The sequence below is a fragment of the Prunus mume genome, linkage group LG5 (assembly GCF_029339155.1).
Source record: "Prunus mume cultivar Tortuosa linkage group LG5, ASM2933915v1, whole genome shotgun sequence".
Classification (NCBI taxonomy): domain Eukaryota; kingdom Viridiplantae; phylum Streptophyta; class Magnoliopsida; order Rosales; family Rosaceae; genus Prunus; species Prunus mume.
In genome coordinates, this window is record NC_142702.1 from 20,764,460 (window position 1) to 20,789,733 (window position 25,274).

General features: G+C 36.4%; 1 protein-coding gene and 1 pseudogene across 2 annotated transcripts; both read right to left on the minus strand.

The window, feature by feature from the left end:
- Nucleotides 1-7,500: 7,500 nt before the first annotated feature.
- Nucleotides 7,501-12,157, minus strand: LOC148917288 (uncharacterized; annotated as a pseudogene). Its single transcript, XR_016127505.1, has 3 exons — nt 11,667-12,157; nt 8,234-8,614; nt 7,501-8,148 (listed from the first exon to the last, which is right to left on the minus strand). The product of XR_016127505.1 is annotated as an uncharacterized LOC148917288 (transcript).
- Nucleotides 12,158-13,110: 953 nt separating this feature from the next.
- On the minus strand, nt 13,111-15,234 carry LOC148917289 (receptor-like protein EIX2). Its single transcript, XM_089053668.1, is given in 2 exon segments — nt 13,111-14,598; nt 14,600-15,234. Coding segments are annotated over 2 exon segments (1,917 nt in total). The 5' UTR covers nt 15,158-15,234; the 3' UTR covers nt 13,111-13,239.
- Nucleotides 15,235-25,274: the final 10,040 nt, after the last annotated feature.

The following is a 25,274-nucleotide window of genomic DNA, read 5'->3' on the forward strand; positions in this document are numbered from 1 at the left end:
ATAACCAAACGTACTTCCGGTGGTGTTTATGGAAAAAAAGAAAGAAAAAGATTTTAAAAATATAAATTAGAAATATATTTAGCTCTAGACATGTAACTATTGAATACTTAAGTGTTTTATATACTTGTATTTTATATTCTGGTCCCCAACTTTACAATTCCCACTTGAATCATTGGACAGGTTTTATTTAATGTTTTTCTCTCCTTTTGTTTTTTTTTGTTTTTTTGTTTTTTGTTTTTTTTGTATATATACCACGATTCAAAATTCGCTAGTGTAAAGAGATATTTGAAATCATCATTGAAGTCCCTCTAACCTATAGAATAATTACCAAAGACCACATATTTTTAAAAACCTCTTAAATATCTACTTGAGTGAGCCATCGAAATTGGGGTCCAAGTTCCTTGTAAAGGCGAGACACTCAGCCCACGCTCAATATGGCTATACACGGGGGCCACGGTAGGGTCATTATAGAAACCGACTGTAAGGTTTTATTGGATGGACTCGGCGGAAAAGTTAGCAACGAAGCTTGGATTCCTAGAAATTTGAATCGAGCCGCTCATGTAGCGGCAAAGATTGGTTTGGGAGCGGCAGAGCTGCAAAGCTGGGCTAATCAGCCTCCACCCTCCGTAGTTCACGTTCTGGAGTTGGATGGGCTACCGTGCCCACCTTTCTAATTGTAGCTGTTTGGTCGGGAAGATTCTTTTTGCTAAACATATGTTGGGTTGCATTAGCTAGAATTTTCCTGAATTTGTTTTCTAATTTAGTTTGCTTCTCCCTGTAATATGTTCCTCAGGTTTTGGGGTTTTTAATGCATTTCTCTGATTACGACCCCAAAATAATGAAAAAAAAAGCACACGCTCAGGTGCAAACAAGTCATGATGAAAGATAACGTTAAACTGCATTTCCCAGACTAGCAATCCTTCATTTCTGGGATTGAACTCAAATTCCATTGGTTTATTCATAAGGGTAATACAGTAAAAGGCAATTCAGCGTCTACATTGAAAAAAAAAAAAACTTGCTTGAATCAGAGAAAAACCATGAGGTGCATCAGAACATCATACCAAATGGTTCATGGTTGAAGTTCCACTTACAAATAATGGCACAACTTATTTACTAAAGACGGTTTATATTTCAAAGAGACCCTTTGTCATCACTCAAATGCTCGAAAGCTAGTACAAATATAGGAGCAGTCCATTGTCTCAGGCATCTTCAATTGAAGGAAAGCATGTCGTCTCAAAGGTGTATGCCTGCGCTAAAGACGAAGGTAAACAACCCATAAAATTGAAAAAGATAAATCACATAAAATAACCATGACTATGAGTCTAATGAGGATAGATAACAAGTGAACAAAATAATGCATGTTCCTTTTATAAAGCAAAAGGAGAGAAAATTTATGTTTCCTTAGTTTTGGAGGGCAACAAGGTCATTTAGTGTCTTGATTCTGTAAAATCTGCATGCATATTCGGGGTCAAGAACAACTAACTCGTATATCATTGATTTTTAGAAAAGCATATGATAAAGATAGAAGTAATTACCATTTATCTATTAAGCACCTTTTGACTAATGATTGTTGCCTTCACGTGCAGCCAATTGTTCAAAAAGGTCAAGAAATTGAAGTATGTGTATCTGCATGACCTGTTGAGCAAAAGAGTGCCACAAACTCTCCAAAATCCAACAACAAACCCAAGCCCAATGCTGATGTAATATCCTTGCGTTATGAGCCCATCTTGGCCACCTTGGTTCACCAACACAGGTTGTCCTGGACTTTTTCCCTCCTCAGGGCATGTCCTTGGGAATGGTGCTCCACAAAGCAGAGGATTTCCACCATAAGCATAGTCAAACCTTTGGAGCTGAGTGCCTATTGGAATTTTTCCAAACAAGTTGTTTTCTGACAAGTCCAACTTAGCAAGACGAGCTATCTGAGAAACATTTGTTGGAATTCTACCATTTATCTGGTTTCTTGATAAATCAAGAGACTCTAACTCCTGCAAATTTCCAATCCTTGAAGGTATTTGACTTGTTAATTAGTTTCTCGACAGGTTTAAAGAAATCAAATCAACAAGATAAGTGATTTCACTAGGAATCTCCCCAATCAACTTATTGCTTGAGAGATTGATACTCTTTAGAAGTCCTAGATTACTTTTAAATTCAGCTATGGATCATTTCCATGTTAAAGATGCTTCATCATCATAACGCAAAATATATCCTCCTATAGAATTACCTGAAAAGGAATGTTGGATAGTTTGACTTGAACTTCCTTTTTGAGTCAAAATAGTCAAACTGTTGAGACATTTGGGTATAGTTTCAGAGATGTTGTTCATTGACAAATCCAAAAGTTGAATACTATATGAAGAGAATGTGGTTCCACCCTTTTATAATCAAGGGCTGTATATGCTATACGAAAGCTAGTCTGTCTGACCTGCATGTGAAAATGACATAACAGAATTCTCAGTAATTGACAGTAACCAAGAACCTTATGCATCTTCAAGGTTAAAGAGAGACTCCAAAAAGGGAACGCAAGATAAGTACAAACAGAAAAAAATAAAAATAAAAATCAGCCACACTGAAAATCTATTACCACATGCAAACATAAAATCTATAACATCTATTATAATTATAATTCTTATCTGGAGTCATAAATAAAAAATAGAGCTTGTCCAATATAGATCCCTACATTTTCTATTTCCTAGACATATACCCATCATTCTATAAATCTATGTGTAAAACCCAATTTCAAATTTAAATGACCAGTAGGATATAAGAGGTCTTAGTATTTCTATGTTTTTACATCATTGCCACTAAACTTCATATTTTATTTATAATTTATTTCAAGCATTTCATTAACTGCCATAATTATAATTAATATACTCCCTATTAATAGCATATCAATCACCCATTTCTTTTAGTTGTCATTCCCTCTCACATCTCGCCCCCTAAAATTGCAAACAAAAAAAAAATCTGTAAATTACATATCCAATAATGTACCTCGAAAAATATAATATAAATATATACATATAAAATATAGGTATATTACCAAAAAAAAAAAAAAACAAAGTCAGTTACTTTGTGATTGCGTATATTTTTCATAATTATAAATAGGTACACAATAATTTATATAAAATATAGGTACATTATTTACCCACAGGTAAATTATTTTACAATATACCTGTAAATGTGTATAGGTACATTATTTGGAATAGATAATTATGTACACTTTTCATACTAGGTAAATTATGTTTTTCATAAAACAAACAAGTAATAGGTACATTATTTTTTCAACATAATTAGTATGTACAATTTTATTCATAAACAATTGTAAAGTGGATTATTAGTCATGTATAATTCATAAAAAGAAAATAACATAAACATTTTATTAAACAAACCGATTACCTAAATTTGAATTTATGGTTAAATTTTTTTAAAATGTTTCAAAATTAATTCCTACATCCATTACAACCATTTGGAGATCTTTCCAAATTCAACATATATCATTATATACAATCCAATTAAAAATTGTTTCCATATTGATTCATACATTAATATACAAAATGCAATAATGGCTTAGTTGGGGGTATTTTTGGAATCTAAAAAGTACAATAAATCAGATTTTATGCTTAATTAGGTAACTTGCTGAGTTGGATCCTAGTCATGGGTTTTTACTTATACAAATTGGGTATTATTTATAGGAACAAAAAGTGAAGGGTTTTAGATACGGCAAATTGAATTTGAAGGGTGTAAGCCAAATTTACTATAAAAAATAAATAAAAAATTTAAAAAGGAGTTTATAACCACATGCAAACAGAAAATCAGCCACACAGACATCAAGACGGGGTGTTCTCATATTGGTTATTCTAGTTCTTTTTCCTTAGATCTTCCTCCCTGTAACAACAAACCAAACTCAATTTCTGATTTACTTCTCAATTTTCGACATGACAAATGAATAAACCAACCTAGAAAACCAAAAGAACGTTAGAACCAACCTTTTTTAGTGAAACATAGAAATCCTTTTGAGCTAAACCCGTGTGATAAGGATGAAGCGCAGCTGGAACGGTAACACTCGAACCCAACATCTGAGAGGAAAACCGATGAGATAAAGATCAAAAGGGCGGCTGGATTCGCAGCGCGCCTCCCCAAATGAAAATCAACGGCCCCCCACGCATGTAGAATAGTGAACTCTGATCTTCCATGGCTGCCCCCAACTAGCCCAACCAGCTGGTTCAAATAGAACCATGCGCCTCTCAAGAAGGAACAAGAGCATGGTTAGATTCGAAGGAGATGGGAGGCAAAACGAGGAAAACACAAAGCAATCAGCCAAGGGCAAAACCATGATTTTACTGTGGGAGGAAAGAAAAGTAGCTGGTTGAACAATCAAAAATAGAGGTATTTTCATAAATTTACTGTGCTTGGCTACAATGTTCAGTTGGATTGGGTTTTAGTACATATAGAATATATATAATTTAGTTTGGTCGGTTTCTCTTCATAAACCATTCTAAATTCTTTAACATATATCAAACGAAAGTTGGTATTCCATATAATCCAAGCGGTATTTATGTAAACTTTCCTTATGTTATAAGTACAAAGTAAATGGAGGAAGGGGTTTACAAAACATTCATTGAGTGTTTGGAGGAGGTAGAGGTAGAAGAGCTCAACTAACTGAACTATACTCTTCGTGAAGGTGGAATACATTAAACAATTGTTGATGATAAAAATACAAAAATCAAATTAATCTTAGCGATAGTATATATATATATATATATATATATATAGTCCCCTTCTATTAAGAGCAAGTGCAGAGCAATAGGCTTTCCATGACAACAGGCCCCCCAAGGCCCCAATTCCACCTCCAACGCAGAAAGGCCATCCGGGTAAGCCATGGGACACACCAGCCCGGCAAGCCCACATGCAAAATGGATGGGCTGTTGCCTGCAGTTGTTGATGTCGGCGTGACGTCATGATGATGTCAGCAGTTAGCGCCTAAAAAAAATATTTAAAAATTCTGGAATTTTTTTCTTTAAATACCTACCAATATTATTCACTTTCCACACTACATTTTCATATAAATTCATCTCCTTCCAATATTTTTCACTTTCCATACCAAATTTTATACTACAAAATTCCATTTGAAAATTTTAATTTAATAAATATGGACATGTGGCATCCAGAAATTTTATTTGAGAATTTTATCCAAAAATGTTATCTGAAATTTTAGGTGAGAATTTTATAATAAATAGTTACACTTGGCAACCGAAAATATTATCTGAAAAGCTATCAAAATTAATAGTTAAGTATTAAAAAAAATAGAAAATAAAGTAAAGTGAATAGTATTTGCCCTGCCCTTGCCCTTTGGGATGGAACAAAGAAAGGCAAGGCTGACACTATTCACGAGAATAGCATCAAACATTGCCTTGCCTTTGCCTTTTTGAGTGGAGGTGTTTTGAGGGATTCCTCAAATAATTTTAATTGAGGGATTCCTCAAATAATTTTAATTGAGGGATCCCTCAAATATTTGAGGAACACCCTTTAGGATGGAATTGTGAAAAAGCTAACGGCATGGGAGAAATTGGTGAATAAATTTAATACGAAGGCAAAATTGGCTGAAAAATTAATTCATGATGGACATTTCGATAGTTAAAATAATCCAGGGAGTATTCGGCAGTTTACCCTAAATAAAAACATGTACTGTTGTAGTTATAAAGTGACGGTTAAACTCAGATTTCTTAATTGCGCGAAAGGAGTTGCACTGTTGGGGCATTGGGTATAATTCCAAAGATGATGTTCATAAGAAAGTGTTAGATGGCATGTTTCTCGGTACTTTGAATTGGGATTTCCCTCAATTCAGAGCTTGGTTCCTAACCAATTTTATATGATTGAAAAGCTAATTAGTCACTTTGTGTCAAATGCAAGGACATATTTACTATACAAGAATTTTGTTAGGGCCACAAGAAATCAGTCTCGAACACAAATTGACCAATATCTGTTATTTAGAGTAAGAACTCCAGCCTCATTGACATAATTACATGTGGACAAGACTCGGAGTAGTCAGATGAAAATACCTCCGCACAACGCGGGAATGGGATCCGCACCTCATCAAGCATTGAGTAGGGTTAAGACGACACCGTTTCAAAATTTTGAACAGCTAATTGACATGGGTTTCAGTCGACCCAATGAGCACATGACAAGTAGTCTTGAACGGCTAGAACCATTAAATTGTTGGGCAAAGATTATGTCTCAAAATTTCATCCAAATCGGAACCCATCACTCAGTTATTATCAAAAGAATTTCCTTGTTTATTAAAAACGTTGTGTCCATTTATTCATTTGATCGTAGTTAGATAGCTAAATGCTCTTCCATTAGGATGAATTTTTACCAAATATGATCTTTCACTCAAGATCTTAAAAATAAACGCTTTGGATCAAGAGATATATTGTAGACTGAACTAAAACAAGTGGCTAGCGTTATATTAACTTACTAACTAGTTCAGACTTAAATACAACAGACAATTTTCCATAAGTCACCAAGTCGAGCTAAAATTGAAATGAAACATGGTTTTGCAGATATTATTCTTTATCTGAAATATAGTACAAAAATGTCAATAACTCCCCAAAATCCAACGGCAAACCCAAGCCCAATACTGATGTAAAATCCCACGTGACCGCGTCCTTCTCTTCTTGATCACTAATTAACTACAGGTTGCTCATTTGAACATGTTTCCTCTAAACAACTACCAGTCTTTTGAAGTGGAAGTCCACAAAGTAAAGGGTTTCCAGCATAAGCAGAAGGATCAAAGCTTTGAAGCTGAGTGCCTATTGGAATTTTACCAAATAAGTTGTTGTTTGATAAATCCAAGACACCAAGACCGTGTATCTAAGAAAGGCTTGTTGGAATTCTACCATGCATTTGGTTTCTTGATAAATCAAGGAAATCTAGTGATTGCAACTTCTGAATCTCTAGAGTTATTTGACATGTTAAAAAGTTTCTCGAAAGGTTTAAAGAAACTAACCCAACAAGATAACTGATTCAATAAAAATATCCGCAGCTGACCGATTGTTCGATAGATGAATGCTCCTTACAAGACCCAAGAGTACCTTTGTATTTGGACATTATTCCTTTATGGTGTGTTTGGATGAAGTAATTCTAATTTCCATGGAAATTGTAAATGACGGAATTTTCAATTACATCATTTAAAAATTCCGTCAATTGCAAATTTCAGCGTTTGGATGTCATATATGCGGAATTTAAGAAATGACAGAAATTACAATTTCACCTGTTTGGATAGTCATCACAGAATTCCAAACATCACAAAATTAGAATTTACTTAGAACCAACAACATTTTTTTTTACAACAGTCTTGTATATAAAATCTGGATAGGAATAATTAGCATAGTTCAACACATTATTATTATATATATAATTAGAAAGACCTGTGCAGTACAAAAATTGTCTAACAACACATACCTCAATTGTTACTAATGTAAAGAATTGCAACTGTAGCTTGTCTAATTTAAAAAATAAACATAAATCACGTAATTAAAAAAATGAAGCTAATCATCCCAACCAATGTTTCAACAAAATAGCAAAAATTAAAGATGTCAACTGAATATAAAATGTGTCTACGCTCTTGGTGAAATAAACATCAACACCATTCCCTTCTTTCTCTCAGTTGGAATTGTCTTTAACATGAGAAACTGCTTCTCATTTTCTATAAACCAAGACATTGCCTTTAGTTGTTCATCTGGACTAAGATCTGGAATTGCAATGACTTCATTATATACTTCTGTTGGATCAAGCTTTTGTGTTGTAGAATTGATAAAGTGTTCCAAAGATGAAGCCATCTTAGCCACTGAATCAGCAAGAATATTAGTTGTACCTCTTTTTTTTGGTGGGGGAATATCAAAAGGATTTTGATTTCTTCTCTTTGGACAACTAGAGCTGGGTGAAACATGATCAACTTGGCAACTCTCAAAACCTTGGGTATCACTTTCCAAATCAACAATATTATTGGGATCACTCTCAAGAAGTCATAACCTCAGCAGCTTCTGCACATGTTTCAGCACCCTCTCCAGTAGCTCTATCTTTGCCACATAAATCCACTATATCATCCCAGTTTGCAATCACTTTAAATCGAAAAGTTCTAGCATCTTCATGAGACTATCAAGCAAAAAATCAAAGTTAACCATATGTTATTTACCACAATTTTAGTCATTCAAAAAGATACAATTACATTATAAATTACCTTCACGTACTCATCCCAAACATTGTCTTCATCTACACTGATCATCTTCTTTGTTGCATCCCAATTAAATCCACTCTGACTTAATATATCACTGACTATACCATAAAACCTTTTCCAGGTTTTAACACGATTTCTTATGTTATCAGCACTTACTTCAATATCAAATTGTGCAGACAATATGGCAGCAGCTGTGTTATAAGCAATTGCTTTCCAACCACCATCTCCTTTGTGACCGATATGACGTTCTTCTCTAAGTATATCCGCTAATGAACGCTCCATTTGTATATTCCATCGAAAATTGGCTTTGTCATCTCCTTCCGTGTCATTAATTTGCTTGTCTTTTCTTCTCCTCTGCTTTATTTTGTTTACTTTTTCTGCCATCTTATATATTTAAAATGATTATAACAACAATATTAATAATAAATATGATCAACATATATTTGCATCTAAAAACATATATAACAAAATAGACACATAAAGCTGAATAATAAGAAAAAAACGATCAATAAAGAAGAGTACACATGTATTAAAACTTATAAGAAAAAACATTATTCAAATGTTTACAACTCCATACATAAATTTAACTTGAGACAGTTCCAACTCAATTAATATATAATGAATGAAAATCATGAATTAGTGGCGCCTCGTGCTTGATAATCAAGAAACATCTGCATTGCTAATGTGTCACGGAAAGTAGTCCATTGATCAGTGACTTGAACACTTGTAATCCTATTTGCGTTACCCTTTACTGTAGAATGATTTGATATCTCATGATCCACAGAAGCTAAAAACTCCAGATCTTGATCTTGTAACACATGGTCATTGTGTTGCTCGATTCGAATGAAGTTATGCAACACAAAGCATGCATTTATAATCCTAGTTTGTGTTTTTATGTTGAAAAATGAAGGTGTACGTAGTATACTCCATCGCTTTTTCAACAACCCAAATGACCTTTCAATTACATTCCTTGCAATTGAATGACGCAAGTTAAATAACTCTTTGTAATTTTCGGGACGATTGTTTCCAATCCATTCATTTAAGTGATATCTAGTTCCTCGATAAGGTGCTACAAAACCAGGTCCATTAGCATATCCGGCATCCACAAGATAGTACTTATCTACAATATAAATAGTTTAAAACAAAAGTTAGTTATTTATACCTAAGTTTTTGATTATTTAACAACTAGTATAAAAAATTACCACTTGGAACTTGAAACAAATTATCCCTGGCCAAAGCATCTCGCAGAACACGAGAATCAGAAGCAGAACCCTCCCATCCAAATAGTACATAGATGAATTTTAGATCTGGATCACAAACTCCTAAAACATTGGTGGAAATATCGCCCTTTCTATTTTGATATCTTGGTCTATCCTCAGCAGACACCGTTACTGGAATATGAGTTCCATCAAGTGCCCCAATACAATTCTAATGACATAGAAGAAGAAAAAACAAAAATAATTTTAAAATAAGTGGTAACATTATAACAAGAACATAGTTTTCCTAAAGTTATAAGATTACCTCAAACCACTTCCACTTCTCTCTTTCTGAACCACCAATATCACATGGCTGAAGTTTCAAATATTCTTGACTAATTCTCATCATTGCACGCAACACACTATTAAATTGCCTACTAATGGTTTCCTTAGAACGATAATAGTCAAAACCAATGACCCTAAACTTCAAGTTATGAGCAAGTATATTTAAAAAGGTAGCAACGGATTCTTCAACTGAAACATTTCTTGTCCGAACCAATCCACCCTTTTCATGCAAAATAGTACACAAACTTTGAAATGCTTTCTTGCTAACTCGTAGTTGTTCAATACAATCAACTTCCTTCCCATTATACAAACGATTTAAGCGACATCGCCTTTCTTCATCCCAATCACATGAAGGCTCTTTAACCAAATAATTTTCATTATACCATGCTCCAACAATGGCAATGATACATGTAATGGTACTAAGAATAATTGCCATTTTCTTCTTCGTCTCTAGCACGCTTGCGACTTAAATGGGCCAAAAAGTTATCTACATCATCACTAGCCATGCCTGTTTATATGTGTATAATTTTATTATGTAAGCAATCTACTTCACCTAAAAAAAATATGACTCGGCATCAACACACGTAAAAAAAGAGGCTAGCAAGATACCAAAAAGGAACCAAACCTGTCAGCATCCTCATATCCCCGTGCATAAAGAGTTAAGACTAAATTAGATTGAAGACTAATTAAATAAATACAAATGAATGACCAAATTAAGCCTAGGGATTACATGATCCACACAATTCTATGATATCAAACCTGACAAGCAAATTAAACCAAATGCATTGCAGTCTCATTACTTAACTAGGAAGAAATTTATATCAGATCAAATACAGAAAATTTAGTCATTGTGGGTATTGGACACTGATTAGAACACAAACTCAACCATAGAGATCTAATAACAGTACAGGTTATAGCTCAAAATGGCAAACTATGCCAAAAGCCCAGAAATAATACACCAGAGAAGAACCCAAACAAATTGAGAAGTAACACACCAGAGAAGAACCCAAACAAATTGAGAAGAACCCAAACAAATTGAGAAATAATACACCAGTGTTAGTACTTGGATAACACTTGAGAAGTAAATTGATTATAATCTTTCCCAACTCCAGCCGTTACCTAGTGTTTTGTTAAGGCTAGAAGAATGGCCACGTAATCTTTCTATTCCATTCATGGTTTTTGTTCTACTGAGACCAAAATATAATTAGGCAAGCATGACAGTTGTGACTTTATGCAATGAGAATCAAAATACCACTTTATATACAGGTAAGGTGGCTCACCATAACCAGTATTAAGCACATTCAAACTTCCAGGAGATGTCAAACATTGACTGCAATCATTATCAGTTACAACTAACACATATCCAATAGCCCAGAAATAATAAAGGACACCAGGGAAGAACCCAAACAACTAAAACAAATGAAAATAAAGAACCAAAACCAAAGGAACAAAACAAAGTCCAAAGTCTGCATTTAATAAGTACTCTGATACCAATATGCAATGTGATTGAAAACAACGTTTATACTAATTTTAACACTTTCCCACCTTCTTTGTGATATTGAAACAGAAAACCAACTCTCACAAAACATATAAATCGAGCATATTTTTCACCACTTACAAACTGAAATAAAACAATCACAGATGCACTTGTAAACCCACAAAAACAAAAAAAAAAAAAACAAACAAAGAGTTAACATATAAAGCACAACCAAGCCCATAGCAGGGGCAAGTACAAGGAGAACAACAGAGAATTATTATCTTGTAAACAAGATTCAATTAACTGAAAAAGGAAAACTAGAGAACTCAAAATTAGCAAGTACAGCCATGGGAAGAGCAGAGAAAGATGAGTTTGGGAAGAACAGAGAAATATGAGTCTGGATAGTTGAGACTCTTACCTTGATTGAAAGAGCAAATCTTCTTGTCAGATTGAAAGACAGAGAGGAGAAATAAAACAAAAGCAGAACCTTGGTTCCATGGATGAAAAGAATCAATATAGCAGACAAAAAAGAGGCCAACGACAAGGAAAGAAATTGAAAACTGAAACTCACCAGAAAACTTACAGAACACCATCAAGAGAATACCCATGGCAAGCTTGTCCTCTTTGAAGAAGATAGGTTATTCCTGAAATTTTGGTAGGCAGAAGATGAATATTTTGGCGGGCAGAAGATAGGTTATAGAGGAGATTTGGCGGGCAGAAGATGAAAATTCCCTCTCTATTGGGAATTGTACAATTCCACCTATTACCATGGAATTTCAACTCGGGATTTTAGATGTGCAATTCCCACGATAGTTTCAACGTGTAATTTGGCAAATCCTGAGTTGGTTTTGCCAAATGCCGAACTTTCCCTTTTCCACGCTCCAAATCCCGACTTTTATTAAAATCCCAAGTTATTTTACCGCATCCAAACACACTGTTAAGGATGCTTCATCATCATAACTAGCAACTAACTCCCAGATAAAGTCCCATCTCCATAATCACTTGTATAGTTATAAGTGATGGTTAAACTTGAATTTCCATTTTGAGCCTGAGCGATTAAGTTGTTGAGGCATTTATGTTGAGATTGGTAAAATTCCCATGTGGGACCCATGTAGTAAATGGGGCAGCAAGTTCTTGTTTTGGTTTGGCTTTTGGAGGAAGACATGTTGCATTAAATGAGTGATTGAAATTGAAGACACTTAGGTCTTCACTTCAAGCTGCCGACATTGGTGTAGAGTATAGAAAAAGTCTTGCTAGGTATGATTTCTTAGTTAAGAACTGCCAGGGAGCTCATGTTGCGCCACACATTGGGGATTAAACCTGCACTGCGAACCGCGGTTGATAGAGAGATCAACACTAGCTAGAAATTGGAGTAATTATGTAAGAAAGAGATGAACCGGATCAGTTTAATTAAGACTAATCGTCTTACCTTGCAAAGACTTGTACCCAAGCTGGAGTTCAGTAACATGACCAGTGCCGAGAGCAATATCCTCCCCCCTGTTTTTCCTCTGTCTTTGCCTTCTTCATTTCCATTGCTATTTGCTTGTGCTTTTACGAGACAGAGATTCTTTATAGTCCATCCCCTAAGAAAATGTCCTGCCTCTTCCTATGTATTGATTGACAATTTCTCAGTAGTGCAGGCATTGTGCAATTTTGAAATTAAGTGGTTACAATTCATACATATGGCAGACGAAAGTGTGTAAAAATATCAAATTGAAGTAAAACAAACTTTTGCAGTAGATATTATTAATTATCTGAACACAATACAAAAACGCCAAATGAAACAAGAACGTTATGGCATTAAACATAAGTACTATGCCAATAGGTAGCTCGAAACTTCATATAACATAGTTGTCCATGGCGTCTGCACTCTTCAACTGAAGCTTGTCGAGTTGTTGTCTCCTGAGGTGCACAAGCTCCTAAAAATAGACAATTACCAGTTAAATAAGAGAGAGAGAGAGAGAGAGAGAGTACTACTTACCTTTTATCTATTAAGCACACTTTGCCCTGAGGATTGATGCCTTCACGTAAAGCCAATTATTGCATTCATTCAAGAAGTTGAAGTATGTGTGTCTGCATGACCTGTTGAGTAGAATGGTGCCAAAAACTCCCCAAAATCCAACAGCAAACCCAAGGCCTATACTGATGTAAAATCCTCGCGTTACGATCGCGTCCTTGTCTTCTTGATCACTAACCACGTGCTCATTTGAACCTGTTTTCTCCGGAGAACTACAATTCTTTTCGAGTGGAAGTCCACAAAGTAAAGGGTTTCCAGCATAAGCAGAAGGATCAAAGCTTTGGAGTTGAGTCCCTACGGGAATTTTACCAGATAAGTTGTTGTATGATAAATCCAAGACACCAAGACCGTGTATATGAGTAAAGCTTGTTGGAATTCTACCATACAAATGGTTTCTTGATAAATCAAGGAAGTCTAATGACTGCAACTTTCCAATCTCTGGAGTTAATTGACCTGTTAACCGGTTACTCGATAGGTTTAAAGAAACCAACCCAACAAGGTAACCAATTTCACTAGGAATCTCTCCGGTTAATTTATTACTGGAGAGATGAATACTCCTCACGAGCCCCAGAGTACTTTTGTATTTTGACATTGTTCTTTTCCATATTAAGGATGCTTCATCATCAAAACTATTTTCAAATAATTGCCCAGGACCACGCTCACCTTCGTAAATATAAGAGATGTTTGGATTTGAATTTCCCTTTTGAGCCAAAGCAGTCAAGTTCTTGAGGCATTTCGGTATTGTTCCAGAGATGTTGTTCATGGAGAAATCCAAAATTTGAATGTGCCTTAAATAGCATAATTGGGATGGCATACTTCCATGCAAACGATTAGACCGAAGAATAAGTATAACCAATTTTTCAAGTCTGACCCCTAACCAATCAGGTAACGACCCTGATAATTTATTTTCTCCAGCATCAAAAACTCTTAGATCTCTACAATGCTCCAAGGATGAAGGCAACCCTCCTACAAATGTGTTGTTATTTAGTCTCAGTGTTCTGATAGAAACTAAATAGCCCATTGTGGCAGGAATTTTTCCCGAAAAGCCATTGTTATTTAAATCAAGAAAGAGAAGTTTTTCCAAATGCCTCCAGCAATCCGGAAGCTCCCCGGATAAATGGTTGCTTGAGAGATCTAGAAAGGTTAAATTACTAGCCTTGATTGCACATAAGAAAGAAGTCAACCCAGAAAATTGATTATTGGAGAGATCTAGAAACGACGCTTTGGACAAGAATGAAGGGATGGGACCTTCCAATTGGTTCCAACTCAAATTTACTTTAGGGTAAGTTGCAAACTCGAATCCTGAATTTTCAAGTTTTCCTCTAATTTGGTTTATGCGAGAGATCTATGAAGACCGATTCACGAGACAAATCCCAAAACCAACTTGGGAGGATGTCAGAAATTCCTGCATTAGAAAGATCAAGGGAGATTTGGATGTTCTGAGTTTGAAGCCATCTTGGGAAAAATGGACCCATCTTACAAGACCCCAGTGTTATGATACCCAATTGAAAAGGAGGAACCCAATCAGAATGGAAGTTCAAAACTAGCGAGTTAGAGGATAAATCCAAAGTCTTTAACATGGAAAGTTGGGAAAAATGAGTCTCTGAAATCTCTCCTTCCAAAGAATTCATACCGAGGTTCAGATACACCAGTTTGGACATTTGTCCAATACTTTCAGGTAGTCTCCCGCTTAATCGATTTCCATAGAGAGATAATTCTGTCAACGACGTATTCCCAATACTTTCAGGTATGCTTCCGCTTAATTGATTTCTACTTAGGTGTAATGATGTCAACCGTACCATTTTCTCGATACTTTCGGGTATGCTTCCGCTTAATCGATTGTCAGAGAGATCCAAATGCTCTAATGAGTTTTGAGCACATTTAGACAACATTTGAACGAGCTCCGAAAATTGTCCAGTGAGATTATTATTGGAAAGAACCAATACTTGCAAACTACATAACTTGGAAAAGGAATTTGGGAACCCTCCTTTGAGTTGGTTTTCACAGAGGTTAAGGTATCTCAGAGAGCTCATGTTGCCCCAAACATCAGGGATTGAACCTACACTTCCAAAAAGGTTGTTAATTAGGTTTACATATAATTGGCCAAAAAAAAAAAGGTCGACATATATTTTGCACAATATATAGTGGTTTTGATATAGAGATGAACAGTAGCATGAGACTTTGGAGTATTTTATGTAAGAAGAAGACCAACTCAATCATATTTATTTAGGACAAATCATGATACCTTGCAAAGACTGGTTACGAAGCATGAGTTCAATTACATGGCCAGTTAGATTGCACTCAACTCCTTCCCATGTGCAACAATCTTCATTTTGGGCTTCTGAGCTTCCCCACGAAGAGAGTTGATTGTCGGTATCCGCGACGCCTTGTTTGAATGCAAGGAGTGCTTCCCTTTCCCTCTCTATGCATCCAATGGAAGGATTATTCATGTGCAGCAACAAAAGCAGCACCAGAAATGCATGAAGGAACTTGAACTCGAAGCATCTTCCGTCGACCATGTTTAGTAAAATCAAGATCAAGACGAGAGGAGGAAGAAGTAGAAGTACTAGTAATGAAAATGAAGGATGACCTAAACCCTATTTACTTATAAGTTATATATGTGCGTCACACCCACATTATTGTATTCCGCCTCAAATTTCTCCTTGACTGAAGCAGACAAGTAATGGACCCCAGCAATGACGTGCGCTTCTGCTAGTAATTGAATGCATCTTGGAATTATGAATTTGGAACGCATAAAATTGATTGACTTTATAGTTAATTCCTAGCTACTATTCTTGGTTTCTTATTATTGGTTCTAAATGTTGTTGCCTTTGGTTGTGTTTATGATTTTTGTTCGAGTCTTTCATATGCTGCAAGTCTTCAACCCACAAAGAGTGTCCAAATAAGAACATCGGATTTTCTTTATTTCCACTAGTGCATTAATGGATGAGAAGACTTGTGGAAATAAATGGATGAGAGGAAGACTTGTGGAAATAAATGGATGAGAGGAAGACTCGTGGAAGTTTCGTATTGGAAGACTGAATGTGTGAATGGCTCATAACCTGTAAAATTGTTTTTATCAAAAACACTTCTGTATAATGCGGGCTTGAGCTTCGGTCTCGGCCTTACGTTTCATAGGGGTGGGCGTTGTCCGGGTCTCACCTCAAACCGGAATCATTACTATTTAATCGCTCTGGTTTAGGCAAAAAAAATTTCAAAAACTGGCCGGTTCAGTTATGACCAGTTCCTCTCCGGTTTTGAACCGGATTATTAATTTATTATTAATTTAATTTTTTTCCCCAAAAAAAATATTTAAAATTTTTTATATTATAAATAACTTATTTTTTTGGCTTAAAAATTAACAAATAATCCAATTCATATATTTAGAAATTTTTTGAAGTTGAACTTGGAAAAATAGTGATTATAAAATTTAAAATATGGCATTAGATTTTAAAATTTTGTAAAAAAAAAAAAGACCACCGGTCCGGGCATGATGTGGTGTAAAACTAGGAATCTGGAACCAATTGGAACCTGTTCGGTCCGATTTGTTGACTTTTTGGTCAATCAATTTTTTCACCGGTTCGGTTCGGTGTTCCGCTTTCGATCCTCGATGCCCACACCTAACGCTTCACAGGGCCCCGAGGTTAAGCTTTGTTTTATGTGGTTCCGACAAGCTGGTCACCTTAACCACTCATACCCATTTATGGAGATTCGTGATTGCCCACTACAGAATTATGGGCCTAATCAATCTTAATCTTAACCTCAGCTGCCACATAAAATGGTATAAGGATGTGGTATACAAATGTGGTAAGAGTAGCATTATTCAAATTTATTTGTCCCTTTATGTTTCATTTGTTTTAAAAAATCAAAATTAAAAACAAAACAAAAGGAAAAACAAAGAAAACCTAAAGGGATATATATATATATATAAATCATTCGTGCCCCATGCATATCATGTTCATTGACATTATAGTCTTTTCTTATTGAATTTCACCCAGTAAGTTGGAATAACTCTAACTTTCCCTTTAAATAAACCCGGAATTTTGGGCTGCATATCTCAAAGTTTGTCGCAAAATCATGCCCCAAGGCTTGTGCTAACATTTTTCCAATTTATTAAGTGATACTGTACAACAACAAAAAAGTAAATACCTATACACGTGATACATACGTGTTCTTCGACAAAATTACATGGATTATTTGTGACCTTTAGCCAACTCTTTATTTGTGACTTTTAGCCAAAATTACATGTATTTATAGCTACCCCTACTACAATTTTTGTTTTTTTGTCTTTTTAAAGGACCTTTTTTATTGAGAGGGACGATAGCATACTAAACTCATATACACTATATACGGATGCTAGTACTTGAACCGATGACATTTCCTGGAGGTTGCATTTCCTCCAAACCACTAAACTAGTGAGTCCTTTGTAAACCTTGCTAGAAATTAAGTTAGACACTAATTGTAATTTCCATGATGCAATTAAGTGGCTAGATATTGACTTGACTTAAGTAATTAAATAAATTTGAGTTTTTAATTAGTTTGGATCACACTCTATTGATTGACTTGATAGACAAAAACAAGCTTCATGCTAAGGAGTATACAAATCAAATAATCACTTTTTTCCTTTTTCAATAATTTCTAATTTTATATTGGAGAAATTTTTTTAGGATAAGCTAAGTGGAACTACTCGAATTTTGGCCCAATATTTTATAATTTTCTTCCCAAGCAACTATTAATCTTGACTAGACTTGAGAATTGAGATGGTGATTTGCCTTCCAACACACACCAGACTCTTTCTCACTATTGTCTTGCAGTTGTTGACTCGGCTTGACTTGACTTGAGATGGTTGGTAATTGTGCCTTTCGATGTCCACTTAACCTTTCAAATTTGCCTCCCATCCAAGACGGAGCACAAGCTACAATTATCTTCTTGCAAATATGGACCTTGACTTAAATAAAACATATGTCTACAAACCCAAATTAACTCATAATCTTCGGTATATATTTGTACATATATGCAATCTTCAAGACTTCAATTGAAAGTAAACAAATTAAGTTTCGATAAAAAAATATATGCAATCTAAAAATAATTAGGAATTCTTAGATATAGGTCCGATAGTGCCCATTGGATGCAGTCCTCATTCTTCATCTTATCAATTGAGGTCCACCAAGCCAACTGTGCGGGCAGTTAAGAAAACCTTGCAGCCACCGTATTTGAGATATTTACAACATGCCATTGAATGGAAATGGCAAGTCTTTGCAAATACCACCCACTAAACTTTCGTTTCCACCTACAATGAAACTTTTGGCATTCAATTTATGCTGATTTCACTCCGCATGGATTCAAAAAAAAATTAATTAATTTTTCTTTTATTGCAGCATACATATTGTATGGAAACTAGCGGTTGCGGGATATGGTTGTCTTCCGTTGTGCTTATGGGTTTGGTTCTTATCTTTCGCATGGTGGAGCCCACCATAAAGAGGTATGCCTCGCATCTGCTATCATCCTGACGAGTATTGAAATCAGAATAGAAAATCCCATGTACATGTTGAGAAAATTATAGTACACAACCCTATTATAGAGTTGTTGGAGGCAAAATAAGTAAAAAAATTACTTGTATTGGACTCATAAAATATTACAAGAAGACAACTCTCAAAAGAAAGACCAACTCTTACAAGCACTATTTCTTACTTTCTAGAGACAAACTCTAGAACACTCACACTCGTCACAAGGATTGCTTGTTGGAAGTTGAATGAAATTTAAGAACATTTGTTCCACATTGGTAGAAAGAAGAAAGAGTGACGTCTTTATAAGTGTGGAAGTCCCACATTTAGTAAATGGAAGTTGGATCAAATGAAAGCCAATTGAGCTTCAAAAATCATTTTGGGCATCGAATAATATATAAATAATATATAAAAATAAGTGGGGGAAATGGCAATGGCATTAGCAAACTTTTCGTACTGCAATGATAGTATTGTACACGTTCTAGCAGAAATGGCAATGTCATTAGCATTCTACAAAAATAAAGGTTTCAAAACTAAGTTATAAGTTATAAGTTGACTATCTAGTTTCTGAATTATTATTTTATTTTTCTCTTATCACTACTACATTTTAGTCTTTGCGCGACGAAAGGATATTCGCGCCAAAAATGATTTTAGTCGCACATCATTATGCGCGCAGGTTGTCGCGCATCGTCCGTCGCGCAAAGTTCGTGAAGAAAGGATTTGCGCGACGAACAAATGTCATTCGTCGCGCAGTTTGCGCTACGATAACAACTTCGTTTCAAAAAACATTTGGGACGACCTCATTGTCCCGTGCACAAATATTTGGCGCGACGAAATAGTGGTCGTCGCAGTAAAACGACGAAATTTCCGTCGCGCGAACCAATATAACTCGGCGCGTGAAATCTTATTCGTCGCGATGACTATGCAGCTAAATTTCGCCGCGCAAGATTAAAATATATTTGTCGATTTGTTATTTAAATATTTTTATGCGCGTGACGATTACGTTTCGTCGCGTTAAAAGCAATAAATTTGGTAAAAAATAAATTTGGTTTTTTTATAATTAAAATGAAATTACAATAAAAAAAATTAATCATAAAGAAAACATCTATTATATAAAATAAAATAAATGTATACAAATTGCAAAAGTAATTATAAAAATTAAAAAACTAATCAAACAATGTTCCAAAATCTACTTGGTCATCTGCCACATGCGGCTCGGAGGTATGGGTGTCGCAGGGCCGTGGTGTGCTGGGGATGCTCGGGGTGGGACGGGCTCGAGGTCGGACGCGCAAAATTCGGGATTGGAATGCCGGACGCGCAGGGATCTAGAATCACCGACATCCGACCCTCAAGCTCGGCAACCAAGCGATGTCAACAACCACCGATCGTTGTTTGCTGCTGACGATGACCGCGGTCGAGTTCTCTCCGGGCATTCCCATCCCCTATAATACGCTCCGCCTCCGAGAGTCTGATCCAGCGTCTGCGTCAAAATCTGAAATCCGGCATCATATGGAGGATCCATGGGACTCGATCAGTCTCGGAGGAAGTTGGGAGGCGGACTCTTGAAGAACCAACTGGCTCCTCTCCACCATCGCTCGTCATGTTTAACATTACATAAAATATAAATTCAAAAATGCATATAAATTGAAAGTGTAATATAAGAATTAAAAATACATAATACTTACATGAAGGACTCGCAACTCATTCCCAGTCGAAATAAACGTCACCAAAGGACGTCGATCTACTGGGAATTTCAACCCCCCCTTAATTGAACAAGAGAAGAAAAATATTAGTATGAATAAAAGAAATTAATAATAATGACGATAAAAATTAAATATAAATTATATTATTCTTACCACTGCATCCATCCTATATGAGAAGGGCACAGGCGAGAATGGTGAAGAGAGTCTTCTTCTTCCTATTGCCCTTATTCACTTGGGCTTTATTCATCATATACAAAAATAAAACATAATAATTGAACTATAAATAAATTAAATAATAATGAGATATAAAAAATAAAATAAACATTAAACAAATATTATTAAAAGAATACCATAATCGGGCGCACTGAAAATGAAGCAGAGACGCTAACTATCCTCGCCGCCTCAAGCTCCTTGGGCAACCTCCCAAGAGCGACTTCCGGATCATCAAAGCTCTGGAAATGGTGGTGCAAGTCGCTCTTCCACTGCTTGTACCTCTCACCGAAGAGTCTGTTGACGTACGCCAAAGTCTCCCCGTTGATGTCCTCTAAGTCGAAGTTAAATGTCTGCAATAAATTGATTACATACATTAAGTAATAGAAATATATAAAGTTTGAAAGAAAAATAATTAAAAGATAGGAAAAATACCGACAACTGGCCGCGAACTTGCATCTTGATCTCGTCAGGTATGACCTTCCAAGACTTCCATTGCATCGGGCAATGGGTCCGAACGACGTGCCCAATGTCGTGGGCCAAGGAGCTATGCAAATCCGCCGCTCGGCAGCCCGATGGCTGCTCTCATATCCGATCCGATGTGTCATCACCGGGTGACTTCGCTGTCTTCGGTGCCGACACGACCCTGGTGTTCCTCTTGGCGCAAAGGAATATAACAATATTATTACATATACAATCAAATTGAACCATAAAATTCCAATTAAAAATGTTTAAAAAAATGAAAGGGGAAGGGTATTATCAGAAAGCCCAGAGGCACCGTACATAATTTGATGTGGTGTTTGGTGGTAGCGGGCCGGTGTCGCCGCCTTAGCACTAAGAGGCTGCACCACCGAAGAAGATGATGATGCAGCCGATCCCCAGGACCAGCTATGCACGTGGTCTGCTCCATCAGTCTTTGGCGATGGCGGTGCAATGATACCGCTGTGAGCGGGCTCAACTCGGTGTAGCTGCGTCACGCCCTTACGCGTCTAATCAAGTCCTGACATCGCACAATTTCATTAATCCAATGTAGCACATACAATGTCAGTAAAGAATTGAACTAACTAATTAAAATCATAGTTTGACCTAGGGTTTGCGATTTAGATATCCGACTCCGATCCACAATCCGTCGATTCCTAAACGATCCTATAAATACATGGTACCACATACGTGAGTTTCAGCTGATCCAACGGTCCAACATATCAAACCCTAAAATCGCACAATAGGTTCGAACCGCTCGAGACTCAAACGATAACTAATTCCAATCCGAGCACACCTACGCGCCGTGATATAAGCGAAATGTTTGCCTTTGGGACAAAATGCCCTATGGCACAAGATTTACCACGCGCCACCACACGCGCCGTGGCGTGGGTGCCCTAGCGATAACAATCATCGGAGAAATCCTAAAAATTAAGGGCCAAGGTTCCTACCCTAGGTTGAAAACATCAATTGAGGCACTTTTGTTCTCGGACCTACCCCGAAAAACGGATTTTAAGTGGCGAATTTCAATTTCAAAACCGGCCGAAACCTAGGGTTTCAAATTGACTACCCTATGCACACAATGAATCAAACCTACACAACCATCAGCTAGAGCATGAAAAATAGCCCAGAAAGCATACCTCAATTGCGGATTTGGTGCCCCGAGGAGAGAGAACAACGGCGGCGGAGATTCGGCCTAAACGGCAGCAATTCACGCAGGATGGACGGGCACGGCGGAGAAGCTTACGGTTCGACGGTGGCGGATGGTGGTCTGAATTTGGGGCGGATTAGAGGCCTGAGGTCACGGCGGAGAGATTTGGGAGGTTTAGGGTTAGGTTTCAGAGAATGGGGAAGAAGGAGAAGATCGCGATTTTGAATACTTATTGACTTTGCGCGCGCAAAATAAACTTTTCGTCGCAATATTATAAAAATTTGACTTGCGCGACTAAAAAACTTGATTTCGTCGCAAAGTTGTGACAGATTTACCTTGCGCGACGAAAAACTCACGTCGCGTCGCAAGATACGCCCAAATTTTACTAAATTTTGGATTTGATTCTGCGCGGGAAATCAATGCAATAATGAGATTGCGCGACGAATGGACGTGTGTTTCGCCGCATAGAATCGGCTTTGATAAAAAATTTCACTAAGTCTGGAGGCGGAGGAGGGAAATTTTTCATGAGATTGCGACGAGCGGACTGACGTGTGTTCGCGCAAGCTTTGATGAAAAAATTTCACTAAGGCTTTGGAGCGAGGGGAGGGAAATTTTTCATGAGATTGCGACGAACGGACGGTGTGCTAAATCGGCTAACTTTGATGAAAAAAATTCACTAAGTCTTGGAGCGAGAGGATGGAAATTTTTCAATGAGATTGCGCGCGACTAACGGACGTGTGTTAAATAAAGCTTTGATGAAAAATTTCACCTAAGTCTGGAGCGGAGAGGAGAAATTTTTCAATGAGATTGCGCGACGAGCGGACGTGTGTTCGCCGCGTAAAATCGCTTTGATAAAAAATTTCACTAAGTGGCTTTGGAGCGGAGAGGGAGGGAAATTTTTCAATGAGATTGCGCGACGAGCGGACGTGTGTTCGTCGCGCGCAAACTTTTGATAAAAAAATTCACTAAGTCTGGAAGCGGCAGGAGGAAATTTTTCATTGATTTTTGCGACAGATTTAATGGACGGTATTCGTCGCATAGTAACCGGCTTTTGATAAAAAATTTCACCAAGTCTGGGTGAGAGGGGGCGAATTATTAATGATTTTGCGCAACGAATGGACTTGGTTTATGCGCATATGGTTTGCGCGACGCCGTAAGTGTCTATTCGTCGCACAAAACCGTACCCTAGTACCCTAAACCCTAAAACCTGTACTCTAAGCCCTAAGCTCGAACTCCGAACTAGTTTCAATGATCAACCGGCAATCTTCTTTTTCATAGTTCAAGATCGTATCGTCAAAAATCATAATGAATGAACATTCAGAGATTGAGTAACGGGACAAAGCGTTTCGACGGTTATAAACAAATTGTCCCGATTCAGCGGTGATTTTAGCTCAGATCTTGAAAATTTTTATACAAGTGCGGTTCTTGACCCTATATGAATACAGAGATGTAATTCGATCTTCAATTTCAGATATTTACAGTTAAGACATCACATAATCGTATGTTTGGTGAAGGAATGTATAAAGAAATTATTGAGTTTTTATGAATATTGTGTTTTTATGCAATATCGCATTCTAGGAAACTAGTTTGATAATCTAGCCACAAATATGTTTGTTTATATTTACGAGATCTTATCGTCAAAATGAGAAAAAAAAAACATGTCAGAGCTCAAGTAACAAGGACAAAGCGTTTATTTATAAGCGAAAAGTCATGATTTACACGGTTATTTTGACTCTGATTTTGATGATTTTTACAGCTATCTTTATGTTTAACCCTATGTGAATACGTTGAACTACTTGATCACAATTTCAACTATATACGTGTGTATAATTCAGAGAATATATATATATGTATATGTTTGCGCGACGGGGCTATTTTTCGTCGCGCTAAAGATACTTGCGCGACGATATTATTTGTCGCGCGCAATTTATAGAGTATCTTGCGCACGAGTATCCGTCAGCGCAAAAATTGCGCGACAATTATGCCTTTCGTCGCGCAAGATTATTTGCATTCACATATTATTAATCAAGTATTATACATTACATATAATTACTTGTATGAAAGTATGATTTATTATATTTTCTTTCGATTTCGAATGGAAGGATTGTTGATAATCTTATGTTCTTTGTATTCATTTTTTGGTTATATGGTTTTCATTTTTTAAAGTTTTTGTGAAAATAAATTTAAACTTTATGATACAAATTAGTTGGCTATATTTATTTACCAATGGTTTATAACTACAATTATTTTAATAATGTTTCACTTAGTATCATATATAATGTTTGGATATAACAAGTACATATATGAAAACATTTGCATTACACAAAATATGTCCACTAACATAATAAAATTACAATAAAATTAATCATTCATCATCTGAACTATAATAACTTTGCGTTATCGTTGCTATCATCACTTTGGTCCCCAATCCTCTTCCTCCTCCTCCTCCTCCACCTCCCTATAACTACATCATACGTCGTTGCTCGGGACCATTGCAACATCATATCGCGGAAGATCACCGAGGTCAATTGTAATTGGTGAATCGATATTCGATTGAAGACACTCCTTGTATTTGAAATGGCTCTTGTATAACATTAGTATCTCGAAGTGTTTCGCATCATTTTCCATTGAAGATTCTAAGCGTTGGTCAGCTACATTGTTGGCGTTGTTGTCAGATTAGGTCTAGTTACTATAGCATACACGTTCCTCGTGATCCATCTTTTGAACAACGTTCCAACCGCTTCCCGGCTTTAGGGTCATCTAGATACACAATTTGTGTTGCCATGTTTGCCAAAATATAAAGGGTCGCCATCATACAAGTTCTGTTCATGTTCACAGATAGTAAGCCATGATCGATTTTAACACTTCCGCCTATTTGGGTTGGTGTCAAACCATCGACACTTAAACATGATCACTTGGTATCGATCTTTGTAAAGCAATTGCACGACGATAGTTGTGAGTT